General features: G+C 39.5%; 1 protein-coding gene across 2 annotated transcripts in view; it reads left to right on the top strand.

Moving 5' to 3' along the window:
• The window catches only part of FEZ2 (fasciculation and elongation protein zeta 2), a 42,938-nt gene that overhangs the window by 17,727 nt on the left and 2,505 nt on the right, over positions 1-22,706 (top strand). The window contains exons 6-8 of one of the 2 annotated variants that reach the window (XM_060652452.3): positions 16,824-16,904; positions 19,010-19,085; positions 21,812-21,877. In XM_060652452.3, the coding sequence (XP_060508435.2) occupies positions 16,824-16,904; positions 19,010-19,085; positions 21,812-21,877 (223 nt within the window). The remainder of the gene's footprint in view (positions 1-16,823; positions 16,905-19,009; positions 19,086-21,811; positions 21,878-22,706) is intronic. The other variant, XM_060652465.3, reaches the window with a different exon arrangement.

The raw sequence follows: 22,706 nt of genomic DNA, 5'->3' as shown, positions 1-22,706 counted from the left end.
ATATCCGTGGAATTTCTGAGTCAAAGGATATACAGTTTTGGAGCGTTTTCCACGACCAACTTTTCAAATTGTTCTACAGAAATGAACCTAGTAATAGTGTGAGTGAGCGACCATTTCCCCACACTTCCAGCCGACAACGGATATTATTAGCCTTTCGATCTTTTGTTGATCTGAAAGGCAAATAATGGTTTGATCCGTTGACTTCTGTATTCTCTTGTGAGTTGCCTATTAAGTCATATAAGAGATGTTTTTCATATTTATGAGGTACACATACTTTTAATCTCATAGTATCATAATTTATCATCATCAGCCTTCCCAAAGGCTCATTCACATTGTTTCATTGTTCAGCATCTCACCTAATTTTTGCTACTTTGCACATCACGTAATGCCTGTTTGTTGAATTGAAACTTCACTATAAAGGAGATACAATCCCAGAGGATTTGGAGTTGTCATATTTGAATTATTGTTCTATCAGGTGGTCTTTTAAATTTTTTTGCCAATCTTCTGTTTGTATTGAATAGAGTCACAGATTATTGAATTTCAGTGGCAGTTCCCATGAGTACAAGAACAAGTCCAAGTATACCAGTTACGTTTTATTTTTAAAATTTTATTTTTAAAAAGTATTTATTTATTTTGAGAGAGAGAGTGGGTGGGAGAGAGAGACCGAGAGAGAGGGAGAGTGAGCGAACCCCAAGCAGGCTCCACACTGTCAGTGCAGAGCCCGATGTGGGGCTTGAACTCATGAACTGTGAGATCATGACCAAGCTGAAATCAAGAGTCAGATACTCAACTGGCTGAGCCACCCAGGCGTCCCACTAGGTATGTTTTAATTTAGCAGTGGTTGTCACCTAGAGTTACCTGAAGTTGTAAAGATATTAATGAGTACTCGCTTGGCATCATACCTCAGCATATGGATGAAATGGCCATATTTCCTCCTTTAGAATCCAGTAATGTTTTTAAATTAAAAGTCACATGTAAGGTTATGTATTCTAAGTCTAGGGTTGCGAAGATAGGAATGAATAGTTTTCTGTTTGCCATAATCACATTGAACTTTCGAGAGCGAGTTCTCATGTGTTGGACTTAGCACCAGCAAAAATGTATAATTGCTTCAGTATAACCCGAAGAAGTTTATTTTGAAAACTCGTGGGGTATTAGGAATCAGTAAGTCTGTTGTGAAAAGAATCATGTTGCCCTGGTCTATTGCTTTTGGGGGTCGAGGAGATAACTGCTTCAAGATGGGGGACAGCTAGGGCTTGGATGATAGATACTCTTTCTTATATCTTTCTTTCACAGATGCATTGCTCTGTATTTATGACTCATTTAGCTCAGATTATGATGAATAGTCAAATCTATTTTGTTTCTCTTTTGCATGCAAAAATGCACCAGTAATAGTTTTCATTTAATCTTCACCAAAGCTGACTTTAAGGTAAGAGAAATTTATTTTCATTTAGATAGCTCCTATTAGATTGTTCTGAAGTTATTCCAAATTGTGCTAGCTCTTAGCTTAGAAGGATCTGTTCTGATACACCTACTTGAATTTGGGGCTTTTGTTTATAATAAGGTACAACTAGCTTTTTTTCTTCCCTTTTTCCTTCTTTCTAATTTGGAATTTTTATTTTATTTTTTTATTTTACGTTTATTTATTTTTGAGACAGAGCATGAACGGGGGAGGGTCAGAGAGAGAGGGAGACACAGAATCGGAAGCAGGCTCCAGGCTCTGAGCCATCAGCCCAGAGCCCGACGCGGGGCTCGAACTCACGGACCGTGAGATCGTGACCTGAGCCGAAGTCGGATGCTTAACCGACTGAGCCACCCAGGCGCCCCTCTAATTTGGAATTTTTAAATTTCACATTTGCTAAGATGATATAGACTGAGGATTGACAAGGCAAACTACTGCCGGAAGGCCAGATTGGCCCTCTACCTGTTTTATAAATAAAGTTTTATTGGAATGCAGCCATGTCCATTCATTTCCATATGGTCTATGGCTGCTTTGGTGTTACAAGGACAGAACAGGATAGTTGTGACAGAGACTGTGTGGACTGTAAACTTAAAATATTAACTCTCTGGCCATTTATAGGAAAAGTTGGCCAACTCCTGATTTAGACTAAAATTTAGTAAAATTAAAAATTTGAAGAAAAAAAGATGCAAACTCCATTTAAGTGAGTTTGTATAAAAAGATCACTATACTGTGACTAAAATTTATTATAAAATGTAACCTTATTTTATCTGTGTGTGTTGAGTTACTCCTTTCCTCAGAGCCCCATCCAGCAGCCTGAGTTGTGCCTACATGTGGTGATGCCTTGACCAGTCCATCTCCAAGCCACATGCCTAAGGCAACCTGCCTAGCAATAGACCTTTGTGTCAGATTCCCAGTGGCTAAGTGAAGAGAGCCAGCGGGTAGACCAGTTGTCCTCTAGATTTGGGGCCAAATGAAAAACTTAAAAATGTTGGCAGTCCTCTGGGTACATTGTATTTATAGACAGCAATAAATAGTAGTTTAAAGAAGATAGAAGAGAAATGGAAAAAGGACTGATTCCCTTCCCCCACTTTTTCTAAGTAGTGGTACTTGAGAAGATAAAGTCTACCCTATATATGTGAATGTAAATATTAATATATTTTTGGCAGTAATTTGTTGGTTATATTTGATAGCATTTCTCTGCAAATTTCTTGTTTCTTTTTTAAAGTATAGTTGACACAAGGTTACATTAGTGGCAGGTGTATAGCATAGTGATTTGGCAACTCTGTACATTATGCTATGCTCATCACAAGTGTAGCTCCCATCTGTCACCATACAATGCTATTACAAGAACACTGATTATATTCCCTATGATGTACCTTTCATCCCCGTAACTTATTCATTCCATAACTGGAGACCTGTACCTCCCACTCACCTTCACCCATTTGCACCCCCATTCCCCTGGCAACTACCAATTTGTTCTCTGTATTTATGGGTCTGTTTCTGGTGTTTGCTTATTGTTCATTTATTTTTTAGATTCCATATAGAAGTGAAATAATATGGTATTTGTAGGACTTACTCATGTAGCATAATACCCTCTAGGGCCATCCATGCTGTTGCAAAGGGTAAGAACTCATTTTTTTTTTTTATGACTGAGTAATATTCCATCGCGTGTGTATTGATGGACATATCTTGACTATTGTAAATAATTCTGCAGTAAATATAGGTGGTGCATATATCTTTACGAATTGGTGTTTTTGTTTCCCTTGGGATCCAGTCAGTAGTGGATCATATGGTATTACTATTTTTAATTTTTTAAGGAGTCTCCATATTTTTTTTCACGGTGGTTGCACCAATTTACATTCCCATTAACAGTGCATGAGGGTTCTCTTTCCTCCACATTCTCGCCAACACTTATTTCTTGACTTTTTTGATACCAGCCATTCTGACAGGCATGAGGTGATATCTCATTATGGTTTTGATTTGTATTTTCTTGATGGTTAGTGATGTTTGAGCATCTTTTCATGTTTCTGTTGGCCTTCTATATGTCTTCTTTGGAAAAGTGTCTACTTAGGTCCTCTGCCCATTAAAATTTTTTTTTTTTTGTGTATGTTTGAGACAGAGAGTGTGAGCGGGGGAGGGGCAGAGAGAGAGGGAGACACAGAATCCAAAGTGGGCTCCAGGCTCTGAGCTGTCAGCACAGAGCCCGACACAGGGCTTGAACTCACAAACCCACAAGATCATGACCTGAGCTGAAGTCAGATGCTTAACTGACTGAGCCACCCAGGTGCCCCTATTTCTGGGCTTTCTAACTAGTTCTGTTGATCTGTATAACCATTTTTGTGCCAGTACCATACTATTTGATTATTAGTTTTGTAGTATATCTTGATATACGGGATTGTGATACCTCCAGCTTTGTTCTTTTTCAAGATTGCTTTGACTATTCAGGTCTTTTGTGGTTCCATACACATTTTAGGATTATTTGTTCTAGTTCTGTAAAAAATATTACTGGTATTTGGATAGGGATTGTGCTGAATCTGTAGATTGCTTTGGGTATTGTGGACATTTTAACAGTATTGATTCATCCAATCCATGAACATCTTTCTCATGGTATATCTTTCTGTTTGTTTGTGTTGTCTTTAATTTCTTTCGTCAGTGTTTTATGTAAGTTCTCAGAGTACAGGTCTTTCATCTCCTTGGTTAAATTTATTCCTAGGTAATCTATTCTTTTTGATGCAGTTGAAAATTGAATTGTTTTCTTTATTTCTCTTCTGCTACTTTGTATTAGTGTACAAAAATACAACAGATTTCTGTGTATTAATTTTATATCCTGAAACTTTACCGAACCCATTATTCTAGTATTCTGGTAGTCTTAAGAGTTTTGTAGATATACTAACATGCATTTGCAAATAGAGTTTAACTTCTTCCTTACCTATTTGGATGCCTTTTATGTCTTGTCTGATTGCTGTGGCTAGCGTTTCCAGTATTGTGTTGAATAAAAGTGGCAAAAGAGGACCTTGTCATGTTCCTAAAGCTTTTCCTTAAGAGTATTATGTTAGCTGTGGGTTTGTCATCTATGGCCTTTATTAGGTTGAGGTACATTCCTTCTTAAACCCACTCTATTGAGAGTTTTTATCATAAACACCTGTTGAGTTTTGTCAGATGCTTTTTCCTGCATCTGTTGAGATGATCATATGGTTTTTATCTTTCATGTTGTTAATGTGATACATCACTTTGATTGATTTGTGAATATTGAACCATCCTTGCATCCCTGCAATGAATCCCACTTAATTAAGGTGAGTGATTCTTTTAATGTATTGTGGAATTTGGTTTGCTAATATTATGTTGGGGATTTTTGCATAAATGCTCATTAGGAATATTGGCTTGTAGTTTTCTTTTTTTTGGAGTGTCTTTGGTTTTGGGGTAATGCTGGCTCATAGAATGAATTTGGAAGCTTTCCCTCCTCTCTTTTTTTTTTTTTTTTTTTTTAATAGTTTGAAGAGGATAGGTATCAACTCTAAATGTTTGGTAAGATTCACCTGTGAATCCATCTGGTTCTGGACTTTTTGTTTGTTGAGAGTTTCTGATTACTGATTAAGTTTTGTTATTAGTAATCAGCCTGTTCACATTTTCTATTCCTTCCTGATTTAGTTTTGGAAGATTGTATGTTTTTAGGGATTTATCCATCTCTTCTAAGTTGTCCAGTTTGTTAGCATATAATTTTTGATAGTTTCTTATAGTCTTTTGTATTTTTCCCTATTATAATAAGTATTCCTAAAAAATTAGCATTAGGGCCATAAAATGGAAGGTCAGTGTAGGATGGAGAGAAACTTGGATGTGTATTATTTATTGTTTTAATACTGCACACCTAAGAATTATTAATTAGTTTAGATGTAGAACACATTTATTTTATGAGAAATAGTTTTGCCTAGACAAATGTATGTCGCTACCAGTTTTTGTTAATCATTATCTACTATTGATTTTTTGCAACTGTCTTTTGGTGACTGGTAATAGTGAGCTTTCATGACACAGCAGTTAACTTAGTAAAAATCAGGAGTCTATTCTTGACTCCTTATGCCTTGGAGAGGTTTGCTAATTGTTTGTTAATATAACAGAAATTCACATAAAGCCTTGATATGCCAGGAAATTGTATTCTTTGTTTTTTCTTCCAAGATTTTGTTTAATTCCAGTTAGTTAACATATAGTGTAGTATTAGTTTCAGGAGAATTTAGTGATTCATCACTTACATATAACACCCAATGCTCATCACAAGTGCCTTCCTTAATGCCCATCACCCATTTAGTCCATTCCCCTACCAACCTCCTATCCACCAACTGTTAGTTTGTTCTCTATAGTTAAGAGTCTCTTGGGGATCCTGGGTGACTCAGTCAGTTAAGCATCCAGCTCTTGATTTAGGCTCAGGTCATGATCTGACCGTTTGTGAGACTGAGGCCTGCATCAGTCTCTGTGCTGACAGTGCAGAGCCTGCTTGGGATTCTCTCTCTCTGTCTCTCTCTGACCCTCCTGCCTGTGGTCATGCCCTCTCTCTCTCTCTCTCTCTCTCTCTCAAAATAAATAAACTTAAAAAAAAGTCTCTTATGGTTTGCCTTCCCTCTCTGTTTTTATCTTATTTTACTTTTCCTTCCCTTCCCCTATGTTCATCTGTTTTGTTTCTGAAATTCCACATATGAGTGAAATCATATGGTATTTGTCTTTCTCTGATTGACTTATCTTGCTTAGCGTAATACACTCTAGTTCTGTCTATGTCATTGCAAATGGCAAGATTTCATTCTTTTTGATCGCTGAGTAATATTCCATTGTGTATGTATATATACACACCACATTTTCTTTATTCATTCATCAGTCAGTGGACATTTGGCCTCTTTCCATGATTTGGCTATTGTTGACAGTGCTGCTATAAACATTGGGGTGCATGTGCCCCTTTGAATCAGTATTTTTATATCCTTTGGGTAAATACCTAGTAGTGCAGTTAATTCGACACCCAAAAAATTAATATTCCAGTTAAGAAATGGGCAGAATATATGAACAGATATTTCCCCCAAGAAGACATACAAATGGCTGACAGACACATGAAAAAATGCTCAGCATCACTCATCATCAGGGAGATACAAATCAAAACCACAATGAGATACCTGTCAGAATGGCTAACATTAACAACGCAGGAAACAATAGATGTTGATGTGGATTCAGAGAAAGGGGAACCCTCCCACACTGTTGGTAGGAGTGCAAACTGATGCAGCCACTCTGAAAACAGTGTGGAGGTTTCTCAGAAGGTTAAAGATAGAGCTACCCTATGACCCCGCAATTGCACTACTAGTTATTTACCTTATTATATACTTAGGGTATTCGTAAGTATCAGGAAATAATGTATAAAATTAGCAGGGTTAATTATTTTACCCTAGCTTCAGTAGCTTTGAAAATTTTTGCCAACACTTAATTACCATATTAATATTAAATTACTTAAAAATTTAAAAAGATCTTCAAATAGAAAAAATTAAATTGATACTGTTCCATTTAACTCCTAACTTAGAAAATCTTCATACCATACCTTTCTGTTCTGAGAGTGAAATTCCAAAATAATAGTGTAATATTCAAGACATTTTCAAATATTTATTTGCTTTGGTTTAGTTCATATTTTCTAATTTACTTGGATCTGCTTTTTCTCTACAGAAAGTTTTTCAGTATAATTTGCATTTATAACTGCTTTGTAATTCACATGAAAACTATTTGATTTGAGGGGCACCTGGGTGGCTCAGTCAGTTGAGTCTACAACTCTTGATTTCTGCTCAGGTCATTATCCTGGGGTTGTGGCATCGAGCCCTGTGTCAGGCTCTGCGCTGGGCATGGAGTCTGCTTGGGATTCTCTCTTTCCCTCTGCCCCTCTCCCCTGCTTGCACGCTTACTCTCTCTCAAAAAAAAAATTAAAGAAAATATTTGATTTGAAGAAGTGTGAACATAAGCAGACTAAATTTTTACACCTTAGGTAATACCTTAATTATTTGAATATCTGTGCTTTCTAATTTTTTTTGCATGTAACTATTGCTTTCAATTCTGTTTTTCTTTTTTTTTTTTGAGACTTTATTTTTTATTTTTTTAAATTTACATCCAAATTAGTTAGCATCTAGTGCAACAATGATTTCAGGAGTAGATTCCTTAGTGCCCCTTACCCCTTTAGCTCATCTCCTCTCCCACAACCCCTCCTGTAACCCTCAGTTTGTTCTCCATATTTATGAGTCTCTTCTGTTTTGTCCCCCTCCCTGTTTTTATATTATTTTTGTTTCCCTTCCCTTATGTTCATCTGTTTTGTCTCTTAAAGTCCTCATATGAATGAAGTCATATGATTTTTGTCTTTCTCTGACTAATTTCACTTAGCATAATACCCTCCAGTTCCATGCATGTAGTTGCAAATGGCAAGATTTCATTCTTTTTAATTGCCAAAAAATACTCCATTGTGTATGTGTGTGTGTGTGTGTGTGTGTGTGTGTATGTATACATACACACACACACACACACACACACACACACACATATATATATATACCACATCTTCTTTGTCCATTCATCCATCGATGGACATTTGGGCTCTTTCCATGCTTTGGCTATTGTTGATAGTTCTGCTATAAACATGGGGGTGCATGTGTCCCTTCGAAACAGCATACCTGTATCCTTTGGATGAATGCGTAATAGCGCAATTGCTGGGTCATAGGGTAGTTCTATTTTTAGTTTTTTGAGGAACCTCCATACTGTTTTCCAGAGTGGCTGCACCAGCTTGCATTCCCATGAATTTTGTTTTTCTTATGTTTTGTGTTTTGATTATTTTAAGAATGTGAAATTAAAACTATTGTTCTAGAAGTTAATATTTGAAAATTTTGTCATTTAAACTTTGCAAATGATGTGATTTATAAGGAACAATAATTATGTTTGAATTTCACCTCCTTTTGAACCTCCTGAGTAAAAAGAATATTAATGAAGTCAGAGCATAAGTTAGGATATGAGTCCGAAATAGATGAAAAGCATTTCTTAATTGCTTTTTCTAACCTTTTTTTCTGACACTGAGCTTCGAATTTGGGATTTTTAAAGATTTCCTGCTAGTTAGAGATCTGTGCCAGTGGGTGTCAGATGAGGCTTAGAGAAAAGTCTGATAGCAGGAATTAGTTTGAATTTCCTGGCCTCCTGGTTAGTTTCGCTCTTCCCTGTCTTGGATCCTGCTTTCTGTGAAATTAGTTAAACTGGTGAATGTGTGAAGAGAATGATTTGATATATTTAGGACTCCAGAGAAGGATTAACAGACCACATCGCTGTATCCGATTCTTGTTGTTTGTTGGTTTCCATAGTGTTTTCTAGCTCTTTTTTATTGTTCAGAAAGATCTTGGGTTACCCGCAAGTGTAACTTGTTTTCTGTTTAAGCTTTTTGGATGATTTGTATATTTAGTCATAGACAGTAGTGTGTTTTCTTTGTGTTGTCCTAAGTCCTTTAAGCTAGAGACTATAATCAGGAGTGTTTTATTTCACAGTGGCCATTTTATTTATATGAGGAGAACTTAGACTGCTCATTACTTGTTCTGGAGAAAAGTAGAAAGGTGTGGTTACTTCTTTTTGGGAGCTGTGTCCCAAATGTTATTCTAGCCTTTTTAGAGGAATGTTTTGAATATTTTTGGATATCTGTATTTGCTGAATGCTTTGCTAAGTGATTCCCATGGACTCCTCACAACGACCCTATAGATTTTGTTCATATTTCTTTTGCTCACAGAACCCGTGTGCCCTGGCGCGATGATGTGCAGTTATGCAGAGACGCGTGCAAGGGACCCTTGGCCCTGTGTTCCTGCTTCTGAGCTGTACAGACATGCTGTCTGCGGGCTTGGGAATCTTGGCTCCTTTCTTCTTTCAGATTTTTATAATTTTTGTTTTTAATCTCCTATATCTTGTTTATACTTTGTTGCTCCTGGTTTTGTATGGGAAAAGATTCCAGAGAATGACTGATTTTGAGACTTAATACATACTCATGCCAGGGAAGGAAATGGTCATGAGGCAGTTGTGAGTGTTCTCATTGTAAATCATGTGAGTGGAGCCCCGTATTGAGTAAACTTCTTCCCCCGTCCTTACTAGGTTACTTTGGCACTTTGTCAGCAGTGAGGGAAACAATAAAGTAAATACTGTAATGCTTAATCATTTTCCTGCTTATAAATGGGCTCATATAAAAAATTCCATTCTGAGAAGCGCATTTTACAGAGCTATTAACTCCTTTGTAAAAAATACGGTGGAAACAGATGGATAGATTGCAAAATAACTTGAGACTCCCAGCATCTTCCCTAGCTCTTCACTTTGAATTTGAACATTTGGATCCTTCAAATTTGGAAATGGTAGATAAAGTGGAAATAGGATTGAGCTTTCTGACATAACTTAATATTGCAGTTGTTTATTTCAATTAAACAAAAGTAAGACATCTTTAATGTCCTTTATGTCATTGAGCATTCCTAACCTTGAGGCTTCAGAAAGTGCTTTGACATGTCAGTAGTACTTTTGCCATGAGAAATGTTCAACAAAGAAATGCTTCTCTCCTTCTCTTCTTCCTCCCCCCACCCCCAATAAAATTTCAGCGTCAACAAAATCTTCCCCCTGGCCCAGTTTAGTACCAGAAGCACCTAATCACACCATGTCTGCTCTCAAGGTCATACATGTAGTGCTTCTAAATGAGGTGATGTTTACTAAAAAAGTAAATTTAATCTGTCTCTGAGGTTTTATCTTTTTAAAATTCATTTTGCCTTCCAGAAGAGTGTATTGTTTGGAATTTATAGGGCAATTGTAAAACCATCTATCGTGTGCTCTGTGGAGCTCGTTTCCTGTTTCTTCCTTGTCCCCTTGCCTGCTCTTTCTGTTCCTTGATCCTTCTAGTTCACTGATCTTCTCCTGGCTGCTCTTTTGTTATCCTAGGGGCTTTGTATTTCTTAGTCACCCCATTGTTTTACAAACCTTGTCAACAAGATTATTTATCTTACTTTATTAATCTCACGTTGACTTCCTAGACCAGGTTCTTCAGTGGACTTTTTCAGGGCTCCGTTGTTGACTTCTTTGGCAGAAAACTTTCTATCTTGTCACGTCATCTTTCTTCTGTTCACCTTCAGATTATTTTTGCCTCTTAGCTCTTTTAAAAAATTTTTTTTCTCCTGCAAAAAGTCAAGAGAAAAAATTTGTCTCCTCATGATGTGGTTGTCACAGGCTCTAAGCTTCTTGGGCTGTGGTCTTAGAAGTATTAAACTCTGGCTTAGCACACATCTATAAATGCCACTGCAGTAGATAACTCTGAATGTATCATCTGGGTGTGCAGTTCTGCCATTCTAGAGCACTTATAACCTTATGTGACCTGTCAGTCCTGTGCTGTTGTGTATGTGTGTTTTTGATTTTTGTGTGCCCTCTTAAAGAAACCATGTGGCAACTTGGTTGAGATAATTCATAGGTTCATACAATTTACGGATAAGAGTGCTTTAAAAATGACATCATTTCATCACCTATTTTACTGGTGAGGAAACAGACCTCAGTGAGTTCAGGGACCGCCCTCACGTCAGACGTTAGTGGGAAGCCTGGGAGAGAATACCCATCTCTGCTTTCTAGTCCAGCACTTTTCGATCCAAGTTGACTCTTGAAAATTTTTCTCATTTCAAATACTTTTGATTAAGGTGTGATTCCTAGTTTCATCCCCATGTCGGAAGTACGTCACTGGCATAGGTAATCATTGCTAAAGAATTCTGTAATTTATGCCAGTGACCATCGATGAAGTGCCTCCTGCGTGATGAGGATGCGTTTGTGCTTTGTTGGCATACAAAAGAAGTATCTGAGGTTATTTCTGCCCTCGATAATTTTGAGAACTTAGTTGAATTTATTAAAAATTAACCCAAACTTTATTTTTTCTTTTTCTGCTCTTTCTTTATATCTTGTGCTTCACCCCCACCTTAAAACATATCTTGAATATCTACTCTTTTACTACTGTGAGACAAACATACATTGGTCTCTAATTGTGTGTCAGGCATGAGTGTTTAGGATGCAGAGTCAATCCCAGCGTCCAGGGGCATGCTGCCTGTGGGCTGGGGATCCAGCTCACAAACCATGCAGTGCACGTTATGCAGTGATTCTCAACCAGGCCAATTTTGCCTCCCTGTAAGGCATTAGGCAGCGTCTGAAAACATTTTTCCTTGTCACACTGGATGGGGTGGGGGCAGTGCTACTAGCATTCTGAGTAGAGGCCAGTGATGCTGTTCAACATCCCACAGAGCATCGGACTGCCCCCCGCCCCCCCACCCCGCCCAACCAACAACTACCTGACTCCAAATGTCAGTACTGTCAAGGTTGAGAAACCTAGGTATAGAGTGATCATTGCTCTATCCAAAACAGCTACCATGTTCTTGATGTGTTTAGTGCCTGGCACTGTCTCATGATACAGGTGTGGATACATTACTAGTGCCCCTGGGTTGGTTTGGGTGTCTGGGAAGGCTGAGTTGAATCTGGAGGACAAGAAGAAAGGACAGGAAAGGTAAGCAGAGGGAGTGGTGTGGGCAGACATCTAGAGGTGACAGGGCCATCTGGGGCCCTGCAGGTTGTTCGTTATGGCTAGACGTTGAGAGAGAATGCTGAAAGCAAGAGAGAGAGAGGGAAGAGAGAGGGAGAGAGGGAGAGAGAGAGAGAGGGGGAGAGAGAGGGAGAGAGAGAAGGAACGGACCTCAAGAAGAGGGTGAGGAGGTAGCAAAGGAGAGCCTGGAAGTGGTAGCCTTGTATGTCATGCTAAGGCATTTGGGTCTTTATGTAAAGGCTGTAGGAAACCAAAAAGAGGTTTTAAGTGGATCATCACATGTTCAGATTTGTCTTTTGGAAGGGCAACTTCAGTGTTTCAAGGAGAACTAATTGGAAGGGAGCAACTAGAGATAAGAAATTGACTCAGAGGCTCTTGCACTCATTCAGGTAGGAAATGAGCCTAGAAGTTATAGTGGGGGTGGGAAAATGGTTGAATTTCAGAGATACAAGAGAGGTTGAATCTATCGATTGGGTACCAGGGAAGAGAGGATCAAGCGCCGGGTCACTGATCCCTGACTTGGGCAAGCGTAGCTAGAACACATGTACCCCTTCCCCAAAGGGAGATGTACAGGTCTGTCAACAGCAACCGCATCGGGCTTCAAGCCTGGCATCTTTGGGGAACGCCTGCCCTTCCTGTTGGCGCTGGATGTAACCCCTGTGATGCAGAGGTGAACCTGCCGTGTTAGCACATCCACCCACAAAGATGGAGTGAGAACAGGGCCGCTGCGATAAAAACTTATGCGAAGGTGGGGAGAGAAATGCTCAGTAGCTACTATTTCACATTCTGTTGGAGAAGCATAACAGGACCCCTGCGCACTGGCTACAGAGCCAACTCTTTGGTCGGCCAGTTGGGCTGCTTTTGGTTCTGTTCTCAGAGAGGAACTCTTTTGTCCATTGTCCTTTGTGGCTCATCTGGGAGGGTGTATAATTCATGTTTCAGCTCAGATGTCACCTCCTCAGCTTTTATTTGACCTCCCGATATAAAATAGGCAGCCAGTTTTTAATTGCCGTGTTGTAGCTATCAGCTGGACACACATTATCAGCAATGATCTAGTTCATTTACTTGTTTTACTTTTTGTGCCCCTTTTCTACTGGAATATCAGGTCTTGAACGGAGGAGGGGATTTGGTGGATGTGTTCATTTTGAGTCATTAATACCTGCAGTGTCTGGCTCACCATGTTTTTTGAAAGGATGGACAAATGAATGAGAAAGATACAGAATGCCGAAAAAGGAACAGGACTTAAAGAGTGGTGTGTGTGTGTGTGTGTGTGTGTGTGTGTGTGTGTGTGTTTCTTTTCTTTTCTTTTTTTTTTTTTTTTTTTTTACTTTTGGTAGGAGAGAGGAAGAGGAGTTCAGTTTGGATGTAATGGGTTTTAGCAGTATTCAGGTAGAGATGTCCAGGAGGCCGCTGAACACACAAGTGACGCTCAGGAAGGAAGTTGTAGTATAAAACTGGCTAATGTTTACTGAACCCCTTCCTCGGTGCCAGGCGCTGTCCTCAGCCCTTTCCTGACCTCAGGAAAGTGGAGCTGTGTGTACATTTGTGGAAGCAGAAGTCTAAAACGGTGGAATGGGAACATTTGGAGAGTGTGCACGAGAAAAACAATAGGGACAGAATCCCAGGGGACACGGGGCATATGAGAGCCGAGCAGAGAAAGAGGCACCTCTCCAAAGGAGCCACCAGAGGGGCAGGGGGAGCTCAGGGAGAGGATGGTATGTAGGAATCCAGGGGAAGGGGTGCAGGGTGGAGAGCTCCCCGTCTGTCTCACAGGGATCTGAAAAGTGTCCGTGGACCTCAGGATCAGAGAAGTAACCTGGGGAGAGCTGTTTGAGGAAACCCTGGGGGAAGCAAATAGGTTGAGGGAGAATTTAGTACATGTGCCGCTGAAGCGAGCCCGAGGGTTGGAGAACTTAAAGTTGCCCCTGAGAATAAGCTGGTAGGAGGAAGAGTTTGAAAATGCAGCATGGGGAGGAGATGGCTGCTGTGTGATTCCGAGGGTTCGGTGGCGGGGTGAGAATTGATGGCAGCCAGAGCAGTGGTGGAGGAATGTTCTCAGATATATCTTTTAGCTGCTTTCTTTGTATTTCCTGTGAACCTTTTGATTTTCCTGTTCTGTCATTTTCCCAGCAGAACGGGAGGCAGTAGAAAACCTTACCAGCTGCCACACTGCTTCCCTGTTTAGGGTGCGGTGGCGACTGGCCACAGCTTCCATCAGCCCAGGAGCACGGGTTCTAGGGAGAGTCCCTGTATTTGTTTTGCTGGGATCAGCCGTTAGTTTTGTGGTTTTCCTGGTTACTGTGGTTTCACATGATTACGCTTCCACTTATTTCTCCCAGGCCTGAATTCTGGTTGCATGAAAGCTATCTTTCAGAAGCCGTCAGGCTACCAGTAGTTAAAATGGCTCAGCAAAGCCCACAACGGCACACTTAGTAAGGAAACCTGAATTACATATGTAACTTGGGAATTTAAGAATGTACATCAATCTTTTCTTTTTTTTTTTTTAATTTTTGCAGTGACAGCCATTAGGTTTCCAACTGAGGAAGTAAAGCTAGTGTTTTTAGAATATGCTGTTCAAATATAAAATATACCTTAGTTTCTTGATGCATGGATGCTAAAACTATTCACCTTGCTTGATAATTTCTGAATCTATATTGAGATATAGATAATGGAGTCAGGGTATATAGAAAATTATTTTCTAAAATAGTATTTTAGAATAAATGCTATTTATTTATTTAAATTTAAAAATTTAATTTAGAATAGAAAAGTATTTTCCTCTTTGTTGCCTTTGAGAGAAAATACATCTGACAGAATTAAAAAAAAAATGGCTCCGGACTCTGGAGCCTAAGAAGTTCATCTCTTTTGAGAATCTGCTTAAAAATGTGAACAAATCACATGAGAGCATGTGAAAAATCTACAAATACAAAAATCTACAAAGTAGTTCTTTGTAGGTTTTCTTTTAAAACTAGCCTGCTCCATCAAGGGTAATAGTTATGCTGTCAGCAGAGTGAACTGTGTTCCATCAGGGTGTCTGGACCAGATGTTTGATTCTTGCCAGAACAAAATGGCCTCCGATCTGGGAAGGACCGGGTGGGGAAGGACCATTCAGGAGGAGAGGGTAGTTGTGCATGTTCGTCAGAGATGGTAAAATTTGGTACTCAGTTTTCAGTAGTACCATTGAGTACATGACGGATAAAGAGGCACTTCACTCCCTCAAAGAATAAACCTCTTGGTGTTACTCAGGTTTTTGTTGTTAGGGCTTCTTTATACTCTTAAAATTCTTTGAAGACCTCAAAGAGCTTTTTGTTTATATAGGCTATATTGATATTTACTAGATTATTTAGTAGATTGATGTAGATTTTGATATTACATTGATATTTACTACATTGGTAAATGCACAAAATTTACCAATTCGTTTAAAAATACCAATAAGAAATTCATTCATGCTTACACAACTAGCATGTTTTTATGAAAAATAACTATAGTTTTAAAAATTTAGTGAGAAAAAATGGCATTGCTATGCATTTTTGTCAATCTTGTTATAATATCTCACTTAACCGAAGAGAGATTCTTAAATCTGCTTCCGCATTCAGCCTATCATTTGGGATATTTCACTATAAGTCATGAAAGAATGAACGTGAAGAAGGCAAATCATGTCTTAGTATTTCTGAGAAAGTAATGCTCAGCTCATGGACCCTAGAAGTGTTTCATGGACCCCCTGGGGGATCCCTGGGCCACGCTTTGAGAACCTCTCGGCTAAACCATATGTTCTTGAAAGCAAAGACCATTGCCTTGGTTTCCTCTTCTATTCCTCGGGGTCTGGTAAATATTCGTTATATTGACTCCTCAAATGTGTTTACTGTTTCCACTTTCCTCTGTAAAAATCCAGAGGAAGGACCCAGCTGATGAATCAGGATGCCTTCCTCCTTAATTAGTCACAGCGTAAGAATCCATCTCAGGCCTTTGACTCAGCAGCCAGAGAGGTGCCACTGGACTCTTTTCCCTGTGTCTGATGACATTGCAGACTGGTTACAAATCAAGATAAGTAGTTTAGGGAAAAAAATATTCTCTTTATAGTACAGTGGGTTCTAGGAAGTCTTGGAGGTTGCCGGGGGAAAGAAGCTAGAATTGTTTCCTAGGAGCAGTGGGAAAGTCTCTGCGGAAGTGTTAGGGGCCTGCTGGCGCATGGGATCCACTCTGCTCTCCAGAAAGCATATGTATGTACTCTTCCAGTTTGTAATTTCTGCACCAAGGCAATGGCAGGTGGCCTGAAGAGCGAGTGGGAAGCAGTAATCAGCTCTCCAAGTAACAGCATTCTCATTTGCCAAATGTTATGTTAATGTTTCTCCAAACTTGTGGTAGAAATATGCAAACTTAGACTGAAAATATGCATACTGTTAGTATTAAGTTTTCAGACTTTTGATAAAATGTAGGTAAACAATATCAAAAGGTATCTTAAAAATTATGTAGTAAATTTTGCATAAAACAAATATGTGTACCACTTAGGATATTTACATTGGAGCCAATTTATTTATCAGCTACGTGAGGGAAAATCTTCATGAATACGGTAGCATAAAAGCAGTAGTTTTTGCATTTGACTTGCAAGAAATGGGAGCAGAAACATTTTAAAAACAGCATGATTTTGTTTGCTTTATGTGAACGAGTAGTGGCATTTTCTAACTGCTTGCCTCTTGGGCACATAAATCATCATGGTGCGTTCTTACTAATAGTCTTTGAACTTCTTTCTCTGTCCTTTTCCTCTGGGCCGTATATTGCTGCCTTTAGCGCTTCAGCATGGAGGGGATCTCAAATGTCATTCAGAATGGCCTCCGCCACACCTTTGGAAATTCAGGTGGAGAGAAACAGGTGCTCGGTTATCCTTATTTTCCTCATTCTCTGCTTTTTCATTCCCTGTGTAAGTGAAGGTCCTGAAAGCTGGCACTTGTACTAATTCACTAAGACTGTTGCTTAAAAGGGAGAAGTGAAAGTTCATCATGTCTCTAGTCCTGATAATACATAGGATTTCACTTTAGGAAACAGCACTTTTCAAATTGGGCAACAGACTAAATGCATTCTTAGTACATGTTTTAGAGCTCCATTTTCCACTGCTGTTAAATAAATCGCATTGACCTCATGAGCTGCATGTCTAGAATATATAACTAAACCAGAATATGCTACTGTAATTCTAAAAGTCTGAGAAACAAGATGTCATTTTAGGGGGAAGAAAGCTGATCTCGGTATCTTTCTGATTAGAGTTCTAGGTCAAACAGGTTGATAAGAGTATATCCTACCTCCTTTTCAATGAAATTCAGGTTCTTCTAAGGTGTATCGTGTAGTCAGCCAACTCAGTTGTCCACCAAGTGAGGCACGAGACGTGATTTATACAGAATTCTACATGGCTGTAAATACACCCGCAGTCAGATGTGTGGCTGTTTTGTATAATGACTTAGGGAGGATCATGAACACAGGAAACACATCTACATTAATGAGTGTGCTTAATATTACTTTTCACAATTTGAAATTTTCACTTCAAAAAGGAAACCTCTCACATTAGCTCAAGCATTTGAGCCTAGGATTTTTACTAAAAGATAGTTTCTGTATTGCTCAAGAAGGATTATCAAATAATCCTTCACACCGACATTTACAGCTCCAGTGAGGGATGGTCGAAATTTCGTTTTTCTTCTGGCCCCTCTCACCTGTCTCAGATGCCCAGGATGGCAAAGTAACTTTCAAAGTGACCCACACGTGGGAAGCCCGAGAGCGTGGTCAGAGAGCGTGCTCGAGGGGGTGCAGCTCCCTGATGCTGTCAGAGTCCCGCTTCCCTGACGCGCGCTGTCCGTGGAGCCCCATGGGGGCTGGCTTCCTGCTTTCTGTGTATTCACGAGGAAACATTCAGTTCCACAACGGGGTATCAGCTTGGAGAAGTCTACACCGAAAAGTTGGTGGGGATTGTTTCCTAAACACGGAATAATTCACTTTCCTGCTTCCCTGTACGTAGGGAGCCAGTTCTTACTAAACCATCTTACCTTGTTTTTTGATTATAAGATCACTCAGGGGTGAAATCACTCAAGGAGGGTTAGGACTAGAGCTGAGATTTAGGACAAGGACTAAATAATGGGTGGGTCTGAAAAGATTCTAAGTGAGAACAGTGGCTCTCCAGATGAGCACAGGCAGACCACACTGAGGTAGATAGTTTTGGTAGAGTGGCCAGAATAGGGACATCTGGACAGTAAATTTTAGATTGTGCTTCCATGGGATGTAGCTACAGGCCATAACTGGTACTTGTGAGCCCTCACGGGAGTGAATGAGGCACTTTGTCTATGTATCAGACGTGAATTTTCATTATTCACCAGGCCATTCTCTCCTTTCACTTTTCTCTTTTCCTTTAACGCCTTTAAACTTTGAAACTACTTACAAGTAATTTGAAATAATAATAATAATACACCTCTAAAATTATTTGGGTACGTGTGTCTATGTCAGCTTCTGGAAGAAGCTGGTGTGTGTTTTTAAGTTGTCAGGTTATCCACGTGACCATTTTGTTCAACCAGAAAAAAATGGTCTGAAACAGAATTATTTGGCTGTTGGAATTATTTGATCATGCAGAACTGTTGCAACTATGTCTTCAGTTTTAAATTACTCTTTTCCAAGTATGTTGGAAATAATGCAAGGAGATTGTTAGATAAGGCTTTACTTTAAAGATGAACAAATTGTAAAGATCACCCTCAGGCCTACTTTTGTGAAATTTTCAATAATTGAAAGGTGAAAATATATTTATGTTAATGTTGGGTTTGTGTGAAGCAGATGGAGGTAGGCAAAAAATAGAGAGACAGCCGAGATAGTAAGATACCTGTGTTCCATACTAAAGAAGCTCATGTTTCATGTTACAAAATAGACCTGTAGTAACTGTATCGAAGTTTTACAGATAAGGTCATTCTGATTTAAGTGACATTTTTTTTTTTTTAACTTGGCAGTACTTGACGACAGTCATTCCTTACGAGAAAAAAAATGGACCACCATCTGTTGAAGATCTTCAGATATTAACAAAAAGTGAGCAGAGCCAAAATGAAACTGTTACTTTATTTACTTTTGCTGATTCTGAATACTGATTTTGGTTGGTTGATTGTTGCTATGTTTTGTTTTGTCAATTGGGGATAGTAAATGACAGATGTCATCATTTATTGAGAATGAGACCATAAATGGCTGCACCATCGAACGTGACACTGAATTCCGAGTTGATTTGTACTTTTTGTACTTTTTCTTACCTTTTGAAATACTTACAAGCTGAACTTTTGAGGAAAAAAGTGTAACTTGATTCTCCATCATCCCTTGTATGTTTAAGAACATATCATTTATCAATAGATAAGGTGCTTCTATGTATGTTATGTTATGTAAATGTTATGTCATGTTATGTAAATATGACTGTCAGTAAGTCAGTAGGAAAGATTTAGAAAGTGACCGAAAATATTCTCCTTTCTTAGAACGTGGAACCCAAATAGTCATAAGCAGAATATAAATTGATAGTAATATTTTAAGAATATTCATTCAGCAAATATTAAAAAAGGCCTATTCTATGCCAGGCTGTGTTCTGGGCATTGAGATACTTTAGTGAACAAAGCAGACAAAAATACTCCACCTTCAAGAGGCTCGCATTTTAAAATAATTTGTGAGACCTAAATATACATTCTACTGATTCTGTCTTACGATAGCCATAAATGAGCAATGAATTCTGGTTCTATCCCTGTTATTTACAGTAACGTCCTTGGATGTTACTTATCCCTCTCTTGGTCACAATGAAAAACAAAGGTAAACATATTTGCTGTGTTTCCCTCATGGTAAATAAATTAACATATGTGTGATTTGGGGTAAGTCAGTTACTGAGCTTTGTTTTCCTTGAAGGGACTGGATTTGCTGCTCTGTTAACTGTTGATTAAAGAAGGAACCAAATAAGAGGGAATCACAGGAATGCCTCTTGTGACTATACCTATTTTGGAATTTAGGGATATGGAGGCGTGGTTGTCGTGAGCACAAGCTGCCTGCCTGTCTCCTTCTACCTGAAGTTGTTACTCTTTCCTTTGGTGAACGATACTTTCAAAACATTTTATACTAAGATACAGGTAAATCAAGTGATGCCAGCCAGTCTGAAATAGAAAATGAAGAAATTAACTGGGTGGCCTGCCCTCTGATTTTCCAGACCAACCCATGAAGTTATGAGTGTCCAAGATCACACAGGGGAATGCTTAATTACAGGGCTGGGTCTTTTAATTCCCAGTCCACTGTACTTTTTAAGAATGTTAGCCTATGGCACGTGATTTTATATAGAACTGAAAACCAATCTAAAACACGATGGGAAGCAGGAATACTGAACACAGTTACCCTCTGAGAAGGGAACATAAATATTGCCCAGACGCCAGGAATTACTGAAAGACCTTGGATTCTCAGCATGGACAGACTTGGCCAAACGAAAGACATCATAATTCCCACATCAGAATGTCTTCAGGCTGATCCTTAGATGATACCTTTGTAGATGGCACAATTTGGAATCTCTGAGTAGACGTGTAGGGGGTGTGAAGGAATGCCCAAGTTAGTGTGAGTTTCCCTTCGAAGTAAAAGCAGTTAGCTCCTCAAAACTTGGGGGAGAACCGGAGCCTCCACCACTGCCGCCCGTCGATGTTCACGGCGGAAGCCCAGGGAGACGGTTGCAGCGTTTATGGTTGTTCAGCCTTCCTCATGAAAGCTCCTGGAAGTACAGTAGCCACAGTAATAAGAATCAGAATACCGTTAGTTGTGTTAATAATAATGGCTAATGCTTACACAGCATATATTCTGTGTTGAGCGCTATTCTCAGTCCTTCACGTCTGCATTAGTAACTTGATAATCACAACCAGCCTTGGGGACTGGTCTGATGACTATGCTCATGTTACAGATGAGGAACTTGGTGCACCGACTGGTTAGGTAACTTGCTCAGAGCGCCCACAGCGGGGAAGTGGTAGAGCCAGGGTTTAAGCCCAAGCAGACGCCATGTTGTTCCATCGTATGTCTGGGGAAGCAGGGCAGCCTTCTCCCCCGGGTGCTCCGGGGACAGTTTGAGGTGGCAGCTGCTGTGAAAGTGTAGCATTTGTTCATGTGTTTCTGTACCTGCGTGGTCGAGATTTTTAAGCCCCCCAGCAGCTGATCTTGCTGTTTGGCTTTGCTTGGAGATAAAATTGTCCAAGATGCCCCTTGAGGATGAGGTCGATTCACCGGGCTTCCTCTGTAGTACAGGGGCAGGCAGCGTGGCTGGGTGCTGCTTCAGTGAGGTCTGCTCTTTATTTTGGCCTTTGAAAGTTTCCAAGAAGGCTGACAGACATGCTCCTTGGAGAAGGTGGCTCACTAGTCATTTGAGAGTTTCTCCCGCTTGTGAGATGTGCAGACTGAGGGTCTCCTGCTCCCCAGAGCTCAAAGAAGTGCTCATGGTGGTACCTCGCTTTCTAGTACTTATTACGACAGACTTGAGGCTCTGGGTAAATAGCCCAATTCTTCTTTGCTGGTTCCACTGTCTGGATGTTTTATACCCGGGAGAAGTCTCCGGTAACAGGAATGTTCTCACTTGGATAAGGGCTCACTCAACGACAGTACATTCTTGAGCATTTGCAGTTGCTGTTTAGCATGCAGAAAGTAACCACTAATTTGTAGGAATTGATTATGCCTGATAATTAATGAAGGCTACAGTGTAAATGAGATTTGCTCTCTGAGTTTGAAATTGTTGCCTTGTCTTTCTCTCCTTCATTTTACAGTTCTTCGTGCCATGAAAGAGGACAGTGACAAGGTTCCGAGCTTGTTAACTGATTACATACTGAAAGGTGAGTGTTATAATGGTGTATGTGCGATGCTTGGGAAGTTCTGATTAGTCGATAAATGCATCATCGTCTTGTTAATAGATAAGAAAGTAACTTCCAAATGCACTTTTATCATTCTCATTTGTGCCGAGTGAGGATAGATGCCTGGCTTACTTATGCTACTCACATTATGAATTATGGTTATATAGAATGCAACTTTTATTTCGGATCTTGAGCTGGAAGTAATTTCCACAGCTCAGCTTTAGTAAGCACGGAGACAGGCAATGGAGGAAATATGGAGACGTTCCCATAATTATGTGTCTCAGGTATTGACTGACACAGGGTGGGGTTCAGTAGGGTGGTGTCTGCCATCGTGGGGACAGTAGAGAAGGACAGATCATGAGGATGGATGAAAGAGGGGACAGTGAAGTCAGAGAACAGTCCCTCAGGGATTTGTTGTAAGGGAAAGGAACGGGAGGGAGAGAAAGAATGGATTTTCATCAACTAGGACAGTGAAAAATGAACCGTAAATTTTAGTGAGATCAAGATCACAGGTTGGGAACAGTGATGAGGCAAAGGAAGGTCATTCGAGAAGTTAATGAGGTTACTAACTTTGCTGAGGAAAGAGCAAAATTTGGATAATAAAGAGGGAACTGATGAACTTATTTAATTACAGGCAAAACTAACACTTTTCAGTGAAATTATTTTTTATAAAGCAGCAGTTATTCAGGTGACATTTTCTAAGCATCATGAAATGCATCCTATAGTATATGATCCAATATTGAGAGCAGTCCTCTTCTGGGAACATTTTTCTTTGGGTTCTCTCCGTCAGTGTTTCTGGCTGAACATAGGA

Source organism: Panthera onca, chromosome A3 (genome assembly GCF_046562875.1).
Source record: "Panthera onca isolate mPanOnc1 chromosome A3, mPanOnc1 haplotype 2, whole genome shotgun sequence".
NCBI lineage: Eukaryota > Metazoa > Chordata > Mammalia > Carnivora > Felidae > Panthera > Panthera onca.
Note: the sequence above shows the minus strand (reverse complement) of the source record. Positions and strands in the feature narration are given on the sequence as shown.